General features: G+C 51.1%; 1 protein-coding gene across 3 annotated transcripts in view; it reads left to right on the top strand.

The window, feature by feature from the left end:
• The window catches only part of LOC140390192 (major histocompatibility complex class I-related gene protein-like), a 123600-nt gene that overhangs the window by 83992 nt on the left and 18466 nt on the right, over positions 1–21142 (top strand). For 2 of the 3 annotated variants that reach the window (XM_072475140.1, XM_072475141.1), the window contains exon 1: positions 3141–3450. The exons of the other annotated variant lie outside the window; for it this stretch is intronic. In XM_072475140.1, the coding sequence (XP_072331241.1) occupies positions 3402–3450 (49 nt within the window). In that variant the 5' untranslated portion in view covers positions 3141–3401. Of the gene's footprint in view, positions 1–3140; positions 3451–21142 lie in introns of those variants that run through there. 3 annotated transcript variants of the gene reach the window in all.

Here is a 21142-nt window from a genome sequence, read left to right as displayed (position 1 = left end):
CCCTCTGGGGGGGGGGGTGTTCTCCCCTCTGGGGGGGGGGGTGTTCTCCCCTCTGGGGGGGGGTTCTCCCCTCTGGGGGGGGAGGGTTCCCCTCATGCGTGTCAGGGGACAGTTCCTGTGTTTTATATTGGAGATCTAGCACCCTCCGATCTGAGGGATTTCCAGCTGCTGGCTTTTCCCAGCCCGCTCCGCCAGTGTAACAGTGGATAGTGAAGATGGTTATCTAGGATTGCAACGGGATCTTGATCAATTAGGCCAGTGGGCCGACGAATGGCAGATGGAGTTTAATTTAGATAAATGTGAGGTGATGCATTTTGGCAGATCGAATCAGGCCAGGACCTACTCAGTTAATGGTATGGCGTTGGGGAGAGTTATAGAACAAAGAGATCTAGGAGTACAGGTTCATAGCTCCTTGAAGGTGGAGTCGCAGGTGGGCAGGGTGGTGAAGGCATTCGGCATGCTTGGTTTCATTGGTCAGAACATTGAATACAGGAGTTGGGACGTCTTGTTGAAGTTGTACAAGACACTGGTACGGCCACACTTGGAATACTGTGTGCAGTTCTGGTCACCCTATTATAGGAAGGATATTATTAAACTGGAAAGAGTGCAGAAAAGATTTACTAGGATGTTGCCGGGACTTGATGGTTTGAGTTATAAGGAGAGGCTGGATAGACTGGGACTTTTTTCCTTGGAGCGTAGGGGGCTTAGGGGTGATCTTATAGAGGTCTATAAAATAATGAGGGGCATAGATAAGGTGGATAGTCAACATCTTTTCCCAAAGGTAGGGGAGTCTAAAACTAGAGGGCATAGGTTTAAGGTGAGAGGGGAGAGATTCAGAAGGGCCCAGAGGGGCAATTTCTTCACTCAGAGGGTAGTGAGTGTCTGGAATGGGCTGCCAGAGGTAGTAGTAGAGGCGGGTACAATTGTGTCTTTTAAAAAACATTTAGATAGTTACATGGGTAAGATGGGTATAGAGGGTTATGGGCCAAGTGCGGGCAACTGGGACTAGCTTAATGGTAAAAACTGGGCGGCATGGACTGGTTGGGCCGAAGGGCCTGTTTCCATGCTGTAAACTTCTATGATTCTATGTAACAGTGCGAGCCACACCCCCATTTTATTCTGCAGCCTGCGAGCGACTCGCCAGTTTTCCTGCCTCAAAATGGAGTCACTGAGTGTCTTTGAGACAGAGATAGATAGTTCTTGATGATTAATGGTTATGGGGAGATGGCAGGAGAATGGGGATGAGAAACATAGCCATGATTGAAAGGTGGAGAAGGTTCGATGGGCCGAATGGCCTAATCCTGCTCCTATTTGTTGTGGTCTTATGGGAACTTCTGCTCTAATAAACAAAGTGAGGGTCTGACGAGTGAATTGAACGAGTCTAAGAAGCAGTCGGTGACCGCGGAAGATCCCGAAATGAACTGCATGCCCAAGTGAAGTTGTAAAGCTTGCATAACGGTTCCGCGGGAAACTAAAACTAAGACAAATGAACTCACCAGAGTAGTTGCTGAGCTGATGAAAAGATTCAGAAGCTTGAAAAATAACTGGAAAATAAGAGAGCAAACAAGTGTTTGGGAGAAATTCTGAAACAAGTAGAAATGACAGTTCAATTATGGAAATGTCACCCTCCAGGAAGAATATGGTGGAGGGCACAGGGAAAGAAAACCCCAGTCCAGTCAACGAATGGACGTAGTGAACATTTACTCTGGGAGGAACGGGATAAATCAATGATATCCAAGCAAAAAGGATGATGGTTGAGGAAGAAAAATACATCACGGAAAAGTGTAAGAAGCAAATAATTTAAAGAGACTCGAGTATCTGAAACACCGAACACGACAATATCAACTCCAAACCTATAAAGTCAGGTCAAAGCAACTGAGACTGCACCTCCTCCAAATGTGAAAGTAGCAAGCTGTGGAAAAGTAGTAAAGCCTTCCACACCATCTGAATTTGTAAAGTCAGAAAGATTCTGGGGGAGCAAGAGGAGCATGGTAAATAGAGTTGGATAAAGACTTGGGGGGAGATGTTGTATAAGGGTGTTTGGTATAGTAAAGGCACTCGTGTGGCACTGCAGAAGCAGTGTCGATAGACAGAGTCTTGTGATAGTGGAGAGTATAGTGGTAGAGTCTTCTAGGAGCCTGCAAAAGGTAGCACTAAATGAGGGCACCAAACAACAATTCCCCCCTTCTTCACCCCCATCCCCACTCCCTTCATACTCCCATCTCCCTCTCCTTCACCACCCCACCCGCGGTAATCCCATCTCAGCCCTTAGCTCCATCGCAGACTGGCTCTGTCCAGTTTCGATCCTTCCACAGCTGAGAGCTGCCTTTCCTGAGGCTCTGCAGCTCAAACTCATACACACACATCTGCTGCACCCCGTGTCAGCCCCTCTGTGACGTGTACCCAGCCCAGTACTTTGTCGATGGACAATCATGTTAATTGCAATAATTGTTTGCTAAGGAAGATGAGTGTCGCCCGCCTGTGCCTTAACAGGTTTATTTCCCAGACAGTAATGTCACAGACTCTACCAGTTCGTCCTTGCTGCTCAGAGCGAACTGGCTGATCTACTCTTACAATGATTCAGTAATCGTTCCCCATTGATGGACAGCTGTGTTTAATTGCCAATTTGAAGCATGCACGTCATTGCAACTCAAATTCAACATTAATAACTCACTCCCACCTTCACATTCAGATTGGGAGAGAATCAAGGCAGGAATAAAATATTCCAATCCGTGCTCTGACATGGAAGGTGTTCACTCTCCTTCACCTCTCGTCAACTGCCCTCCGTTGCCACCCCAGTTATCAATGTGAAAGATAGGAGCTGCACTTTGGGATGTTATGGGGTTCCCTGTCTTATCTACCCCATCTGTGCTTATAGTGAGACACAGGCAATCCCTCAGATAGTCAGCATTGCTCTCGTCAGCTGGGATATCCCAGTCAATTGAATCTTCGAACCTTCCTGGATCATTCATCTCTGCACCATGCATCAACTTGTTTACATTTAGCCTGAGCACACTTGAGTTGCTGCTGATGATCTTTGTGGTTTCCTGTATCAGTTGACCCAATCTGTGGAGTAGCTTTTAAAACTGTTTGTGTCACCATTGAGTTAGACACAGCAAAGGGCACAGTTCACAGGAATCACCCGGTCTGAACTGGACACAGACAGGAATCACCCGGTCTGAACTGGACACAGAGACAGGAATCACCCGGTCTGAACTGGACACAGAGACAGGAATCACCCGGTCTGAACTGGACACAGAGACAGGAATCACCCGGTCTGAACAGGACACAGAGACAGGAATCACCCGGTCTGAACTGGACACAGCTCATAGAGCCAGATACATTTTCTTGGGAAAGAATTCCTCACAACTTGTTCAACCAGTCTTTTGAAGGAAGTAATAATGATGGGACTGTTAATGCTACTCCTTCTGTGTTCAGTGGTCAATGCTGGTGAGTAATTTAGTCAGAGAGGGCTCGGTGTCTGGGTACTGGGGTATTAACCTTCAGTTAGTGCATAACAAGCAGAGAGGGTCTCAGTGTTTGGATACTGGGGTACAAATCCTCAGTCAGTGTGTAATGGGGTCAGAGAGGGTCTCGGTCTGGGTACTGGGATATTGGCCCTCAGTCAGTGGGTAACGGGGTCAGTGTCTGGGTACTGGGATATTAACCCTCAGTCAGTGGGTAATGGGGTCAGAGAGGGTCTGTGTCTGGGTACTGGGATATTAACCCTCAGTCAGTGTGTAATGGGGTCAGAGAGGGTCTCTGTGTCTGGGTTCTGGGGTATTAACCCTCAGTCAGTGTGTACTGGGGTCAGAGACGGTCTTGGTCTGGGTACTGGGGTATTGACCCTCAGTCAGTGGGTAATGGGGTCAGAGAGGGTCTGTGTCTGGGTACTGGGATATTGACCCTCAGTCAATGGGTAATGGGGTCAGAGAGGGTCTGTGTCAGGGTACTGGGATATTGACCCTCAGTCAGTGGGTAATGGGGTCAGTGTCTGGGTACTGGGGTATTGACCCTCAGTCAGTGTGTACTGGGGTCAGAGAGGGTCTCAGTGTCTGGGTATTGGGGTATTAACCCTCAGTCAGTGCGTAATGGGGTCAGAGAGGGGCTCAGTGTCTGGGTACTGGGGTATTAACCCTCAGTCAGTGTGTAATGGGGTCAGAAAGGGTCTATGTGTACTGGGGTATTGACCCTCAGTCAGTGTGTAATGGGGTCAGAGAGTGTCTCGGTCTGTGAGTACTGGGGTAGTAGCCCTCAGTCAGTGCGTAACGGGGTCAGGGAGGGTCTCAGTGTCTGGGTACTGGGGTATTAACCCTCAGTCAGTGTGTAATGGGGTCAGAGAGGGTCTCTGTGTCTGGGTTCTGGGGTATTAACCCTCAGTCAGTGTGTAATGGGGTCAGAGAGGGTCTCAGTGTCTGGGTACTGGGGTAGTAGCCCTCAGTCAGTGCGTAACGGGGTCAGAGAGGGTCTCAGTGTCTGGGTACTGGGGCATTGACCCTCAGTCAGTGAGTAATGGGGTCAGAGGGTCTCTGTGTCTGGGTTCTGGGGTATTAACCCTCAGTCAGTGCATAATGGGGTCAGAGAGGGTCTGTGTCAGTGTACTGGGGCATTGACCCTCAGTCAGTGCGTAATGGGGTCTGAGAGGGTCTGGGTCTGGGGTATTAACCCTCAGTCAGTGCGTAATGGGGTCAGAGAGGGTCTGTGTCTGGGTACTGGGGCATTGACCCTCAGTCAGTGCGTAATGGGGTCAGAGAGGGTCTGTGTCTGGGTACTGGGGCATTGACCCTCAGTCAGTGCGTAATGGGGTCAGAGAGGGTCTCAGTGTCTGGGTTCTGGGGTATTAACCCTCAGTCAGTGCGTAATGGGATCAGAGAAGGTCTGTGTCTGGGTACTGGGGCATTGACCCTCAGTCAGTGCGTAACGGGGTCAGAGAGGGTCTCGGTCTGTGGGTACTGGGGTATTAACCCTCAGTCAGTGGGTAATGGGGACAGAGAGGGCCTGTGTCCGTTTATTGGGGTATTGACTCTCAGTCAGTGGGTAATGGGGTCAGAGAGGGTCTCGGTCTGGGTGCTGGGATATTAACCCTCAGTCAGTGGGTAATGGGGTCAGAGAGGGTCTGTGTCTGGGTACTGGGGCATTGACCCTCAGTCAGTGCGTAACGGGGTCAGAGAGGGTCTCGGTCTGTGGGTACTGGGGTAGTAGCCCTCAGTCAGTGCGTAACGGGGTCAGAGAGGGTCTCTGTGTCTGGGCTCTGGGGTATTAACCCTCAGTCAGTGGGTAATGAGGTCAGAGAGGGTCTGTGCCTGGGTTCTGGGATATTAACCCTCAGTCAGTGGGTAATGGGGTCAGAGAGGGTCTCGGTCTGTGGGTACTGGGGTATTGACTCTCAGTCAGTGGGTAATGGGGTCAGAGAGGGTCTCAGTGTCTAGGTACTGGGGTATTAACCCTCAGTCAGTGGGTAATGGGGTCAGAGAGGGTCAGTGTCTGGGTACTGGGGTATTAACCCTCAGTCAGTGCGTAATGGGGTCAGAGAGGGTCTCAGTGTCTGGGTACTGGGGTATTAACCCTCAGTCAGTGGGTAATGGGGTCAGAGAGGGTCTGTGTCTGGGTACTGCGATATTGACCCTCAGTCAGTGCGTAACGGGGTCAGAGAGGGTCTCAGTGTCTGGGTACTGGGGCATTGACCCTCAGTCAGTGCGTAATGGGGTCAGAGGGTCTCTGTGTCTGGGTTCTGGGGTATTAACCCTCAGTCAGTGGGTAATGGGGTCAGAGAGGGTCTGTGCCTGGGTACTGGGGCATTGACCCTCAGTCAGTGCGTAACGGGGTCAGAGAGGGTCTCGGTCTGTGGGTACTGGGGTATTGACTCTCAGTCAGTGGGTAATGGGGTCAGAGAGGGTCTGTGTCTGGGTTCTGGGGCATTGACCCTCAGTCAGTGCGTAACGGGGTCAGAGAGGGTCTCGGTCTGTGGGTACTGGGGTAGTAGCCCTCAGTCAGTGCGTAACGGGGTCAGAGAGGGTCTCTGTGTCTGGGCTCTGGGGTATTAACCCTCAGTCAGTGTGTAATGGGGTCAGAGAGGGTCTCGGTCTGGGTACTGGGATATTGACCCTCAGTCAGTGCGTAATGGGGTCAGAGAGGGTCTGTGTCTGGCTACTGGGGCATTGACCCTCAGTCAGTGCGTAACGGGGTCAGAGAGGGTCTCAGTGTCTGGGTTCTGGGGTAGTAGCCCTCAGTCAGTGCGTAACGGGGTCAGAGAGGGTCTCTGTGTCTGGGCTCTGGGGTATTAACCCTCAGTCAGTGTGTAATGGGGTCAGAGAGGGTCTGTGTCTGGGTACTGGGATATTGACCCTCAGTCAGTGCGTAACGGGGTCAGAGAGGGTCTGTGTCTGGCTACTGGGGCATTGACCCTCAGTCAGTGGGTAACGGGGTCAGAGTGGGTCTCAGTGTCTGGGTTCTGGGGTATTGACCCTCAGTCAGTGGGTAATGGGGTCAGAGGGGGTCTGGGTTCTGGGGAATTGACCCTCAGTCAGTGTGTAATGGGGTCAGAGAGGGTCTGGGTTCTGGGATATTAACCCTCAGTCAGTGGGTAATGGGGACAGAGAGGGTCTGTGTCTGGGTACTGGGGCATTGACCCTCAGTCAGTGTGTAATGGGGTCAGAAAGGGTCTGTGTCTGGGTACTGGGGCATTGACCCTCAGTCATTGCGTAACGGGGTCAGAGAGGGTCTCGGTCTGTGGGTACTGGGGTAGTAGCCCTCAGTCAGTGCGTAACGGGGTCAGAGAGGGTCTCTGTGTCTGGGCTCTGGGGTATTAACCCTCAGTCAGTGTGCAATGGGGTCAGAGAGGGTCTCGGTCTGGGTTCTGGGATATTAACCCTCAGTCAGTGGGTAATGGGGTCAGAGAGGGTCTGTGTCTGGGTACTGGGGCATTGACCCTCAGTCAGTGCGTAACGGGGTCAGAGAGAGTCTCGGTCTGTGGGTACTGGGGTATTGACTCTCAGTCAGTGGGTAATGGGGTCAGAGAGGGTCTGTGTCTGGGCTCTGGCGTATTAACCCTCAGTCAGTGGGTAATGGGGTCAGAGAGGGTCTGTGTCTGGGTACTGGGATATTGACACTCAGTCAGTGCGTAACTGGGTCAGAGAGGGTCTCAGTGTCTGGGTACTGGGGCATTGACCCTCAGTCAGTGAGTAATGGGGTCAGAGAGGGTCTCAGTGTCTGGGTACTGGGGTATTAACCCTCAGTCAGTGTGTAATGGGGTCAGAGAGGGTCTGTGTGTACTGGGGTATTGACCCTCAGTCAGTGGGTAATGGGGTCAGAGAGGGTCTCAGTGTCTGGGTACTGGGGTATTAACCCTCAGTCAGTGGGTAATGGGATCAGAGAGGGTCTGTGTCTGGGTACTGGGGCATTGACCCTCAGTCAGTGCGTAATGGGGTCAGAGAGGGTCTCAGTGTCTGGGTACTGGGGTATTAACCCTCAGTCAGTGCGTAATGGGGTCAGAGAGGGTCTCAGTGTCTGGGTACTGGGGTATTAACCCTCAGTCAGTGTGTAATGGGGTCATGAGAGGGTCTCGGTGTATGGGTTCTGGGGTATTGACCCTCAGTCAGTGGGTAATGGGGACAGAGAGGGTCTGTGTCTGGGTACTGGGGCATTGACCCTCAGTCAGTGTGTAATGGGGTCAGAGAGGGTCAGTGTCTGGGTACTGGGGTATTAACCCTCAGTCAGTGGGTAATGGGGTCAGAGAGGGTCTGTGTCTGGGTACTGGGATATTGACCCTCAGTCAGTGCGTAACGGGGTCAGAGAGGGTCTGTGTCTGGCTACTGGGGCATTGACCCTCAGTCAGTGCGTAACGGGGTCAGAGAGGGTCTCAGTGTCTGGGTTCTGGGGTATTGACCCTCAGTCAGTGTGTAATGGGGTCTGAGAGGGTCTGGGTTCTGGGATATTAACCCTCAGTCAGTGGGTAATGGGGTCAGAGGGGGTCTGGGTTCTGGGGTATTGACCCTCAGTCAGTGTGTAATGGGGTCAGAGAGGGTCTGGGTTCTGGGATATTAACCCTCAGTCAGTGGGTAATGGGGACAGAGAGGGTCTGTGTCTGGGTACTGGGGCATTGACCCTCAGTCAGTGTGTAATGGGGTCAGAGAGGGTCTGTGTCTGGGTACTGGGGCATTGACCCTCAGTCAGTGCGTAACGGGGTCAGAGAGGGTCTGTGTCTGGGTTCTGGGATATTAACCCTCAGTCAGTGTGTAATGGGGTCAGAGAGGGTCTGTGTCTGTGTACTGGGGCATTGACCTCAGTCAGTGTGTAATGGGGTCAGAGATTATCTCTGTCTGTGGGTACTGGGGTAGTAGCCCTCCGTCAGTGCGTAACGGGGTCAGAGACGGTCTCAGTGTCTGGGTTCTGGGGTATTAACCCTCAGTCAGTGAGTAATGGGGTCAGAGAGGGTCTGTGTCTGGGTACTGGGGCATTGACCCTCAGTCAGTGTGTAATGGGGTCAGAGAGGGTCTCGGTCTGGGTTCTGGGATATTAACCCTCAGTCAGTGGGTAATGGGGTCAGAGAGGGTCTGTGTCTGGGTACTGGGGCATTGACCCTCAGTCAGTGCGTAACGGGGTCAGAGAGGGTCTCGGTCTGTGGGTACTGGGGTATTGACTCTCAGTCAGTGGGTAATGGGGTCAGAGAGGGTCTGTGTCTGGGCTTTGGGGTATTAACCCTCAGTCAGTGGGTAATGGGGTCAGAGAGGGTCTGTGTCTGGGTACTGGGATATTGACCCTCAGTCAGTGCGTAACTGGGTCAGAGAGGGTCTCAGTGTCTGGGTACTGGGGCATTGACCCTCAGTCAGTGAGTAATGGTGTCAGAGAGTGTCTCAGTGTCTGGGTACTGGGGTATTAACCCTCAGTCAGTATGTAATGGGGTCAGAGAGGGTCTGTGTGTACTGGGGTATTGACCCTCAGTCAGTGGGTAATGGGGTCAGAGAGGGTCTCAGTGTCTGGGTACTGGTGTATTAACCCTCAGTCAGTGGGTAATGGGGTCAGAGAGGGTCTGTGTCTGGGTACTGGGGCATTGACCCTCAGTCAGTGCGTAATGGGGTCAGAGAGGGTCTCAGTGTCTGGGTACTGGGGTATTAACCCTCAGTCAGTGCGTAATGGGGTCAGAGAGGGTCTCAGTGTCTGGGTACTGGGGTATTAACCCTCAGTCAGTGTGTAATGGGGTCAGAGAGGGTCTCGGTGTCTGGGTACTGGGATGTTGACCCTCAGTCAGTGCGTAATGGGGTCAGAGAGGGTCTCTGTGTCTGGGCTCTGGGGTATTAACCCTCAGTCAGTGGGTGATGGGGTCAGAGAGGGTCTGTGTCTGGGTACTGGGATATTGACCCTCAGTCAGTGCGTAACGGGGTCATAGATGGTCTGTGTCTGGGTTCTGGGGTATTGACCCTCAGTCAGTGGGTAATGGGGTCAGAGAGGGTCTGGGTTCTGGGGTATTGACCCTCAGTCAGTGTGTAATGGGGTCAGAGAGGGTCTGGGTTCTGGGATATTAACCCTCAGTCAGTGGGTAATGGGGACAGAGAGGGTCTGTGTCTGGGGACTGGGGCATTGACCCTCAGTCAGTGTGTAATGGGGTCAGAGAGGGTCAGTGTCTGGGTACTGGGGTATTAACCCTCAGTCAGTGGGTAATGGGGTCAGAGAGGGTCTGTGTCTGGGTACTGGGATATTGACCCTCAGTCAGTGCGTAACGGGGTCAGAGAGGTTCTGTGTCTGGCTACTGGGGCATTGACCCTCAGTCAGTGCGTAACGGGGTCAGAGAGGGTCTCAGTGTCTGGGTTCTGGGGTAGTAGCCCTCAGTCAGTGCGTAACGGGGTCAGAGAGGTTCTCTGTGTCTGGGCTCTGGGGTATTAACCCTCAGTCAGTGCGTAATGGGGTCAGAGAGGGTCTCTGTCTGGGTTCTGGGATATTAACCCTCAGTCAGTGGGTAATGGGGTCAGAGAGGGTCTGTGTCTGGGTACTGGGGCATTGACCCTCAGTCAGTGCGTAACGGGGTCAGAGAGGGTCAGTGTCTGGGTACTGGGGTATTAACCCTCAGTCAGTGCGTAATGGGGTCAGAGAGGGTCTCAGTGTCTGGGTACTGGGGTATTAACCCTCAGTCAGTGTGAAATGGGGTCAGAGAGGGTCTCGGTGTATGGGTACTGGGATGTTGACCCTCAGTAGTGGGTAACGGGGTCAGAGAGGGTCTCAGTGTCTGGGTTCTGGGGTATTGACCCTCAGTCAGTGGGTAATGGGGTCAGAGAGGGTCTGGGTTCTGGGGTATTGACCCTCAGTCAGTGTGTAATGGGGTCAGAGAGGGTCTGGGTTCTGGGATATTAACCCTCAGTCAGTGGGTAATGGGGACAGAGAGGGTCTGTGTCTGGGTACTGGGGCATTGACCCTCAGTCAGTGGGTAATGGGGTCAGAGAGGGTCTGTGTCTGGGTACTGGGATATTGACCCTCAGTCAGTGCGTAACTGGGTCAGAGAGGGTCTCAGTGTCTGGGTACTGGGGCATTGACCCTCAGTCAGTGAGTAATGGGGTCAGAGAGGGTCTCAGTGTCTGGGTACAGGGGTATTACCCCTCAGTCAGTGTGTAATGGGGTCAGAGAGGGTCTGTGTGTACTGGGGTATTGACCCTCAGTCAGTGGGTAATGGGGTCAGAGAGGGTCTCAGTGTCTGGGTACTGGGGTATTAACCCTCAGTCAGTGGGTAATGGGGTCAGAGAGGGTCTGTGTCTGGGTACTGGGGCATTGACCCTCAGTCAGTGCGTATTGGGGTCTGAGAGGGTCTCAGTGTCTGGGTACTGGGGTATTAACCCTCAGTCAGTGCGTAATGGGGTCAGAGAGGGTCTCAGTGTCTGGGTACTGGGGTATTAACCCTCAGTCAGTGTGTAATGGGGTCAGAGAGGGTCTCGGTGTCTGGGTACTGGGATGTTGACCCTCAGTCAGTGCGTAATGGGGTCAGAGAGGGTCTCTGTGTCTGGGCTCTGGAGTATTAACCCTCAGTCAGTGGGTAATGGGGTCAGAGAGGGTCTCAGTGTCTGGGTTCTGGGGTATTGACCCTCAGTCAGTGGGTAATGGGGTCAGAGAGGGTCTGGGTTCTGGGGTATTGACCCTCAGTCAGTGTGTAATGGGGTCAGAGAGGGTCTGGGTTCTGGGATATTAACCCTCAGTCAGTGGGTAATGGGGACAGAGAGGGTCTGTGTCTGGGTACTGGGGCATTGACCCTCAGTCAGTGTGTAATGGGGTCAGAGAGGGTCAGTGTCTGGGTACTGGGGTATTAAACCTCAGTCAGTGGGTAATGGGGTCAGAGAGGGTCTGTGTCTGGGTACTGGGATATTGACCCTCAGTCAGTGCGTAATGGGGTCAGAGAGGGTCTGTGTCTGGCTACTGGGGCATTGACCCTCAGTCAGTGCGTAACGGGGTCAGAGAGGGTCTCAGTGTCTGGGCTCTGGGGTATTAACCCTCAGTCAGTGTGTAATGGGGTCAGAGAGGGTCTGTGTCTGGGTACTGGGATATTGACCCTCAGTCAGTGCGTAACGGGGTCAGAGAGGGTCTGTGTCTGGCTACTGGGGCATTGACCCTCAGTCAGTGGGTAACGGGGTCAGAGTGGGTCTCAGTGTCTGGGTTCTGGGGTATTGACCCTCAGTCAGTGGGTAATGGGGTCAGAGAGGGTCTGGGTTCTGGGGTATTGACCCTCAGTCAGTGTGTAATGGGGTCAGAGAGGGTCTGTGTCTGGGTACTGGGATATTGACCCTCAGTCAGTGCGTAACGGGGTCAGAGAGGGTCTGTGTCTGGGTTCTGGGATATTAACCCTCAGTCAGTGGGTAATGGGGTCAGAGAGGGTCTGTGTCTGGGTACTGGGGCATTGACCCTCAGTCAGTGCGTAACGGGGTCAGAGAGGGTCTGTGTCTGGCTACTGGGGCATTGACCCTCAGTCAGTGGGTAACGGGGTCAGAGTGGGTCTCAGTGTCTGGGTTCTGGGGTATTGACCCTCAGTCAGTGGGTAATGGGGTCAGAGGGGGTCTGGGTTCTGGGGAATTGACCCTCAGTCAGTGTGTAATGGGGTCAGAGAGGGTCTGGGTTCTGGGATATTAACCCTCAGTCAGTGGGTAATGGGGACAGAGAGGGTCTGTGTCTGGGTACTGGGGCATTGACCCTCAGTCAGTGTGTAATGGGGTCAGAAAGGGTCTGTGTCTGGGTACTGGGGCATTGACCCTCAGTCAGTGCGTAACGGGGTCAGAGAGGGTCTCGGTCTGTGGGTACTGGGGTAGTAGCCCTCAGTCAGTGCGTAACGGGGTCAGAGAGGGTCTCTGTGTCTGGGCTCTGGGGTATTAACCCTCAGTCAGTGTGCAATGGGGTCAGAGAGGGTCTCGGTCTGGGTTCTGGGATATTAACCCTCAGTCAGTGGGTAATGGGGTCAGAGAGGGTCTGTGTCTGGGTACTGGGGCATTGACCCTCAGTCAGTGCGTAACGGGGTCAGAGAGGGTCTCGGTCTGTGGGTACTGGGGTATTGACTCTCAGTCAGTGGGTAATGGGGTCAGAGAGGGTCTGTGTCTGGGCTCTGGCGTATTAACCCTCAGTCAGTGGGTAATGGGGTCAGAGAGGGTCTGTGTCTGGGTACTGGGATATTGACACTCAGTCAGTGCGTAACTGGGTCAGAGAGGGTCTCAGTGTCTGGGTACTGGGGCATTGACCCTCAGTCAGTGAGTAATGGGGTCAGAGAGGGTCTCAGTGTCTGGGTACTGGGGTATTAACCCTCAGTCAGTGTGTAATGGGGTCAGAGAGGGTCTGTGTGTACTGGGGTATTGACCCTCAGTCAGTGGGTAATGGGGTCAGAGAGGGTCTCAGTGTCTGGGTACTGGGGTATTAACCCTCAGTCAGTGGGTAATGGGATCAGAGAGGGTCTGTGTCTGGGTACTGGGGCATTGACCCTCAGTCAGTGCGTAATGGGGTCAGAGAGGGTCTCAGTGTCTGGGTACTGGGGTATTAACCCTCAGTCAGTGCGTAATGGGGTCAGAGAGGGTCTCAGTGTCTGGGTACTGGGGTATTAACCCTCAGTCAGTGTGTAATGGGGTCAGAGAGGGTCTGGATCTGGGATATTAACCCTCAGTCAGTGGGTAATGGGGACAGAGAGGGTCTGTGTCTGGGTACTGGGGCATTGACCCTCAGTCAGTGTGTAATGGGGTCAGAGAGGGTCAGTGTCTGGGTACTGGGGTATTAACCCTCAGTCAGTGGTTAATGGGGTCAGAGAGGGTCTGTGTCTGGGTACTGGGATATTGACCCTCAGTCAGTGCGTAACGGGGTCAGAGAGGGTCTGTGTCTGGCTACTGGGGCATTGACCCTCAGTCAGTGCGTAACGGGGTCAGAGAGGGTCTCAGTGTCTGGGGTCTGGGGTATTGACCCTCAGTCAGTGTGTAATGGGGTCTGAGAGGGTCTGGGTTCTGGGATATTAACCCTCAGTCAGTGGGTAATGGGGTCAGAGGGGGTCTGGGTTCTGGGGTATTGACCCTCAGTCAGTGTGTAATGGGGTCAGAGAGGGTCTGGGTTCTGGGATATTAACCCTCAGTCAGTGGGTAATGGGGACAGAGAGGGTCTGTGTCTGGGTACTGGGGCATTGACCCTCAGTCAGTGTGTAATGGGGTCAGAGAGGGTCTGTGTCTGGGTACTGGGGCATTGACCCTCAGTCAGTGCGTAACGGGGTCAGAGAGGGTCTGTGTCTGGGTTCTGGGATATTAACCCTCAGTCAGTGTGTAATGGGGTCAGAGAGGGTCTGTGTCTGTGTACTGGGGCATTGACCTCAGTCAGTGTGTAATGGGGTCAGAGATTATCTCTGTCTGTGGGTACTGGGGTAGTAGCCCTCCGTCAGTGCGTAACGGGGTCAGAGACGGTCTCAGTGTCTGGGTACTGGGGTATTAACCCTCAGTCAGTGTGTAATGGGGTCAGAGAGGGTCTGTGTCTGGGTACTGGGGTAGTAGCCCTCAGTCAGTGCGTAACGGGGTCAGAGAGGGTCTCTGTGTCTGGGATCTGGGGTATTAACCCTCAGTCAGTGTGTAATGGGGTCAGAGAGTGTCTCGGTGTCTGGGTACTGGGATGTTGACCCTCAGTCAGTGTGTAACGGGGTCAGAGAGGGTCTCTGTGTCTGGGTTCTGGGGTATTAACCCTCAGTCAGTGAGTAATGGGGTCAGAGAGGGTCTGTGTCTGGGTACTGGGGCATTGACCCTCAGTCAGTGTGTAATGGGGTCAGAGAGGGTCTGTGTCAGGGTACTGGGGCCTTGACCCTCAGTCAGTGCGTAATGGGGTCAGAGAGGGTCTGTGTCTGGGTTCTGGGGTATTAACCCTCAGTCAGTGCGTAATGGGATCAGAGAAGGTCTGTGTCTGGGTACTGGGGTATTAACCCTCAGTCAGTGTGTAATGGGGTCAGAGGGTCTCTGTGTCTGGGTTCTGGGGTATTAACCCTCAGTCAGTGCGTAATGGGGTCAGAGAGGGTCTGTGTCTGGGTACTGGGGCATTGACCCTCAGTCAGTGTGTAATGGGGTCAGAGGGTCTCTGTGTCTGGGTTCTGGGGTATTAACCCTCAGTCAGTGCGTAATGGGGTCAGAGAGGGTCTGTGTCTGGGTACTGGGGCATTGACCCTCAGTCAGTGCGTAATGGGGTCAGAGAGGGTCTCAGTGTCTGGGTTCTGGGTTATTAACCCTCAGTCAGTGCGTAATGGGATCAGAGAAGGTCTGTGTCTGGGTACTGGGGCATTGACCTTCAGTCAGTGCGTAACGGGGTCAGAGAGGGTCTCGGTCTGTGGGTACTGGGATATTATCCCTCAGTCAGTGTGTAACGGGGTCAGAGAGTGTCTCAGTCTGTGGGTAATGGGATATTATCCCTCAGTCAATGCGTAACAGGGTCAGAGAGGGTCTCAGTCTGTGGGTACTGGGATTTTGTCCCTCAGTCAGTGTGTAACGGGGTCAGAGTTGGTCTCAGTCTGTGGGTACTGGGATATTATCCATTAGTCAGTGTGTAATGGGGTCAGAGGGTCTCGGTCTGTGGGTACTGGAGTTTTAACCCTCAGTCTGTGGGTAATGGGGTCAAGATAGGTATCAGTGTTTGGATACTGGCGTAATAACCCTCAGTCAATGGGTAATGGGATCGGGGAGGGTCTTCGTGCCTGGCTGGGAAAGCAGGCTACTTGTACATCTAAAATTATAGCCCATTTTCTGTGAGGAGCCCACTTGGTGCAGCAGTTTCTCTGTAACTAATCTGTCAAATTCTTTTTACATGTTGAGCACCTCAATGAGATGACCCTGTAATCTTTTGAACACACCAAAATAGGTACCAACTTTTATGTCACATTTTTTTATTGTTCATTAGTGGATGTGAGTATTGCTGGCTGGGACAGTATTTGATGCCCAAGGCTAATTACCCGTTGAATTTAATGGCTCAGAGGGCAGTTAAGAATCAACCACATTGTTCTTGATCTGGAGTCCCTTGTAAACAGAGAATTTCCAGCTGGTAAATAATACAAAGAAATAGGCGTGCGTTGGGGTTTATTTTCGGGGTTCTTTGTTGTGTTGGAGTTTATTTACTGATTGAGGTACCCTCAATAATGATGCTTAGAGATTAAACTGTAAAGAAGGCTTTATTAGACAAATAACTATACTACAGCTAGAGACGAGAGCTGACTGTTACACAGACCATGAGGCAGGCCTTTATGTATGGCTCCCAGATGGGCAGAGCCAGAGGCGGAGTCCCCAGGGTTCCCAGCCCGGTCTTAAAGGGGACATCACCTTACATGATGATAAGGCAGTAACCGTTCATCACACTGATTCTCTGTGTTGAGTTAGGGTTTATTTTCGGGGTTTTGTGTTGTGTTAGGGTTTATTTACAGGGGCTCTGTGTTGTGTTGGGGTTTATTTACAGGGGCGCTGTGTTGTGTTGGGGTTTATTTACAGGGTTCTGTGTTGTGTTGGGGTTTATTTACAGGGGCTCTGTGTGTTGGGTATATTTACAGGGGCTCTGTGTTGTGTTGTGTTGGGGTTTATTTACAGGGGCTCTGTGTTGTGTTGGCGTTTATTTACAGGGGCCCTGTGTTGTGTTGGCGTTTATTTTCGGGGTTCTGTGTTGTGTTGGGGTTTATTTACAGGGGCTCTGTGTGTTGGGTATATTTACAGGGGCTCTGTGTTGTGTTGTGTTGGGGTTTATTTACAGGGGCTCTGTGTTGTGTTGGGGTTTATTTACAGGGGCTCTGTGTTGTGTTGGCGTTTATTTACAGGGGCTCTGTGTTGTGTTGGGGTTTATTTACCGGGGCTCTGTGTTGTGTTGTCGTTTATTTACAGGGGCTCTGTGTTGTGTTGGGGTTTATTTACAGGGGCTCTGTGTTGTGTTGGGGTTTATTTACAGGGGCTCTGTGTTGTGTTGGGGTTTATTTCCAGAGGCTCTGTGTTGTGTTGGGGTTTATTTACAGGAGCTCTGTGTTGTGTTGGGTATATTTACAGGGGCTCTGTTGTGTTGGGGTTTATTTACAGGAGCTCTGTGTTGTGTTGGGGTTTATTTACAGGAGCTCTGTGTTGTGTTGGGGTTTATTGACAGGGGCTCTGTGTTGTGTTGGGGTTTATTTACAGGGGCTCTGTGTTGTGTTGTGTTGGGGTTTATTTACAGGAGCTCTGTGCTGTGTTGGGGTTTATTTACAGGAGCTCTGTGTTGTGTTGGGGTTTATTGACAGGGGCTCTGTGTTGTGTTGGGGTTTATTTACAGGGGCGCTGTGTTGTGTTGTGTTGGGGTTTATTTACAGGGGCTCTGTGTTGTGTTGGGGTTTATTTACAGGGGCTCTGTGTTGTGTTGGGGTTTATTTACAGGGGCTCTGTGTTGTGTTGGAGTTTATTTACAGGGGCTCTGTTCTGTTGGGGTTTATTTACAGGAGCTCTGTGTTGTGTTGAGTTGGGGTTTATTTACAGGGGCTCTCTGTTGTGTTGGAGTTTATTTACAGGGGCTCTGTTCTGTTGGGGTTTATTTACAGGAGCTCTGTGTTGTGTTGAGTTGGGGTTTATTTACAGGGGCTCTCTGTTGTGTTGGTGTTTATTTACAGGGCCTCTGTGTTGTGTTGTGTTGGGTTTATTTACATGGGCTCTGTGTTGTGTTGGGGTTTATTTACAGGGGCTCTGTGTTGTGTTGGGGTTTATTTACAGGGGCTCTGTGTTGTGTTGGGTTTATTTACATGGGCTCTGTGTTGTGTTGGTGTTTATTTACAGGGGCTCTGTTGTGTTGGGGTTTATTTACAGGGGCTCTGTGTTGTGTTGGGGTTTATTTACAGGGGCTCTGTGTTGTGTTGGGTTTATTTACAGGAGCTCTGTGTTGTGTTGGGGTTTATTTACAGGGGCTCTGTGTTGTGTTGGGGTTTATTTACAGGGGCTCTGTATTGTGTTGGGGTTTATTTACAGGGGCGCTGTGTTGTGTTGGGGTTTATTTACGGGGCTTGTGTTGGGTTGGGGTTTATTTACAGGGGCTCTGTGTTGTGTTGGGGTTTATTTACAGGGGCTCTGTGTTGTGTTGGGGTTTATTTACAGGGGCTCTGTGTTGTGTTGGGGTTTATTTTCGGGGTTCTGTGTTGTGTTGGGGTTTATTTACAGGGGCTTTGTGTGTTGGGTATATTTACAGGGGCTCTGTGTTGTGTTGTGTTGGGGTTTATTTACAGGGGCTCTGTGTTGTGTTGGGGTTTATTTACAGGGGCGCTGTGTTGTGTTGGGGTTTATTTACAGGGGCTCTGTGTTGAGTTGGGGTTTATTTTCGGGGTTCTGTGTTGTGTTGGCGTTTATTTACAGGGGCCCTGTGTTGTGTTGGGGTTTATTTACTGGGGCTCTGTGTTGTGTTGGCGTTTATTTTCGGGGTTCTGTGTTGTGTTGGGGTTTATTTACAGGGGCTCTGTGTGTTGGGTATATTTACAGGGGCTCTGTGTTGTGTTGTGTTGGGGTTTATTTACAGGGGCTCTGTGTTGTGTTGGCATTTATTTACAGGGGCCCTGTGTTGTGTTGGCGTTTATTTACAGGGGCTCTGTGTTGTGTTGGGGTTTATTTACCGGGGCTCTGTGTTGTGTTGGCGTTTATTTACAGGGGCTCTGTGTTGTGTTGTGTTGGGGTTTATTTACAGGGGCTCTGTGTTGTGTTGGGGTTTATTTACAGGGGCTCTGTGTTGTGTTGGGGTTTATTTACAGGGGCTCTGTGTTGTGTTGGGGTTTATGTCCAGAGGCTCTGTGTTGTGTTGGGGTTTATTTACAGGGGCTCTGTGTTGTGTTGGGGTTTATTAACAGGGGCTCTGTGCTGTGTTGTGTTGGGATTTATTTACAGGGTCTCTGTGTTGTGTTGGGGTTTATTTACAGGGGCTCTGTGTTGTGTTGGGGTTTATTTACAGGGGCTCTGTGTTGTGTTGGGGTTTATTTACAGGGGCTCTGTGTTGTGTTGGGGTTTATTTCCAGGGGCTCTGTGTTGTGTTGGGGTTTATTTCCAGGGGCTCTGTGTTGTGTTGGGGTTTATTAACAGGGGCTCTGTGCTGTGTTGTGTTGGGATTTATTTACAGGGGCTCTGTGTTGTGTTGGGGTTTATTTACAGGGGCTCTGTGTTGTGTTGGGGTTTATTTACAGGGGCTCTGTGTTGTGTTGGGTTTATTTACAGGGGCTCTGTGTTGTGTTGGGGTTTATTTACAGGGGCTCTGTGTTGTGTTGGGGTTTATTTACAGGGGCTCTGTGTTGTGTTGGGTTTATTTACAGGGGCTCTGTGTTGTGTTGGGGTTTATTTACAGGGTCTCTGTGTTGTGTTGGGGTTTATTTACAGGGGCGCCGTGTTGTGTTTGGGTTTATTTACAGGGGCGCCGTGTTGTGTTGGGGTTTATTTACAGGGGCTCTGTGTTGTGTTGGGGTTTATTTACAGGGGCTCTGTGATGTGTTGGGGTTTATTTACAGGGGCTCTGTTGTGTTGGTGTTTATTTACAGGAGCTCTGTGTTGTGTTGGGGTTTATTTACAGGGGCTCTGTGTTGTGTTGGGGTTTATTTACAGGGGCTCTGTTGTGTTGGTGTTTATTTACAGGAGCTCTGTGTTGTGTTGGGGTTTATTTACAGGGGCTCTGTGTTGTGTTGGGGTTTATTTACAGGAGCTCTGTGTTGTGTTGGGGTTTATTTACAGGAGCTCTGTGTTGTGTTGGGGTTTATTTACAGGGGCTCTGTGTTGTGTTGGGGTTTATTTACAGGGGCTCTGTGATGTGTTGGGGTTTATTTACAGGGGCTCTGTTGTGTTGGTGTTTATTTACAGGAGCTCTGTGTTGTGTTGGGGTTTATTTACAGGGGCTCTGTGTTGTGTTGGGTTTATTTACAGGGGCTCTGTGTTGTGTTGGGGTTTATTTACAGGGTCTCTGTGTTGTGTTGGGGTTTATTTACAGGGGCGCTGTGTTGTGTTTGGGTTTATTTACAGGGGCTCTGTGTTGTGTTGGGGTTTATTTACAGGGTCTCTGTGTTGTGTTGGGGTTTATTTACAGGGGCGCTGTGTTGTGTTTGGGTTTATTTACAGGAGCTCTGTGTTGTGTTGGGGTTTCTTTACATTGGCTCTGTGTTGTGTTGGGGTTTATTTACAGGGTCCCTGTGTTGTGTTGGGGTTTATTTACAGGGGCTCTGTGTTGTGTTGGGGTTTATTTACAGGGTCTCTGTGTTGTGTTGGGGTTTATTTACAGGGGCGCTGTGTTGTGTTGGGTTTATTTACAGGGGCTCTGTGTTGTGTTGGGGTTTATTTACAGGGTCTCTGTGTTGTGTTGGGGTTTATTTACAGGGGCGCTGTGTTGTGTTTGGGTTTATTTACAGGAGCTCTGTGTTGTGTTGGGGTTTATTTACATTGGCTCTGTGTTGTGTTGGGGTTTATTTACAGGGTCCCTGTGTTGTGTTGGGGTTTATTTACAGGGGCTCTGTGTTGTGTTGGGGTTTATTTACAGGGGCTCTGTGATGTGTTGGGGTTTATTTACAGGGGCTCTGTTGTGTTGGGGTTTATTTACAGGGGCTCTGTGTTGTGTTGGGTATATTTACAGGGGCTCTGTTGTGTTGGGGTTTATTTACAGGGGCTCTGTGTTGTGTTGTGTTGGGGTTTATTTACAGGAGCTCTGTGTTGTGTTGGGGTTTATTTACAGGGGCTCTGTGTTGTGTTGGGGTTTATTGACAGGGGCTCTGTGTTGTGTTGGGGTTTATTTACAGGGGCTCTGTGTTGTGTTGGGGTTTATTTACAGGGGCTCTGTGTTGTGTTGGGGTTTATTTACAGGGGCTCTGTTGTGTTGGGGTTTATTTACAGGGGCGCTGTGTTGTGTTGGGGTTTATTTACAGGGGCTCTGTGTTGTGTTGGGGTTTATTTACCGGAGCTCTGTGTTGTGTTGAGTTGGGGTTTATTTACAGGGGCTCTCTGTTGTGTTGGTGTTTATTTACAGGGGCTCTCTGTTGTGTTGGTGTTTATTTACAGGGGCTCTGTGTTGTGTTCGGGTTTATTTACAGGGGCGTGTGTTGTGTTGGGGTTTATTTACAGGGGCTCTGTATTGTGTTGGGGTTTATTTACAGGGTCCCTGTGTTGTGTTGGGGTTTATTTACAGGGGTGTTGTGTTGTGTTGGGGTTTATTTACAGGGGCTCTGTGTTGTGTTGGGGTTTATTTACAGAGGCTCTGTGTTGTGTTGGGGTTTATTTACAGGGGCGCTGTGTTGTGTTGGGGTTTATTTACAGGGTCCCTGTGTTGTGTTGGGGTTTATTTACAGGGGCGCTGTGTTGTGTTGGGGTTTATTTACAGGGGCTCTGTGTTGTGTTGGGGTTTATTTACAGGGGCTCTGTGTTGTGTTGGGGTTTATTTACAGGGGCTCTGTGTTGTGTTGGGGTTTATTTACAGGGGCTCTCTGTTGTGTTGGGGTTTATTTACAGGGGCGCTGTGTTGTGTTGGGGTTTATTTACAGGGGCTCTGTGTTGTGTTGGGGTTTATTTACAGGGGCTCTGTGTTGTGTTGGGGTTTATTTACAGGGGCTCTGTGTTGTGTTGGGGTTTATTTACAGGGGCTCTCTGTTGTGTTGGGGTTTATTTACAGAGGCTCTGTGTTGTGTTGGGGTTTATTTACAGGGTCCTTGTTTTGTGTTGGGGTTTAT

The sequence above is a fragment of the Scyliorhinus torazame genome, chromosome 14 (assembly GCF_047496885.1).
Source record: "Scyliorhinus torazame isolate Kashiwa2021f chromosome 14, sScyTor2.1, whole genome shotgun sequence".
In the NCBI taxonomy this organism is placed as follows: Eukaryota; Metazoa; Chordata; class Chondrichthyes; order Carcharhiniformes; family Scyliorhinidae; genus Scyliorhinus; species Scyliorhinus torazame.
The sequence above is the reverse complement of the archived record's forward strand: the minus strand, read 5'-3'. Positions and strand labels throughout refer to the sequence as shown.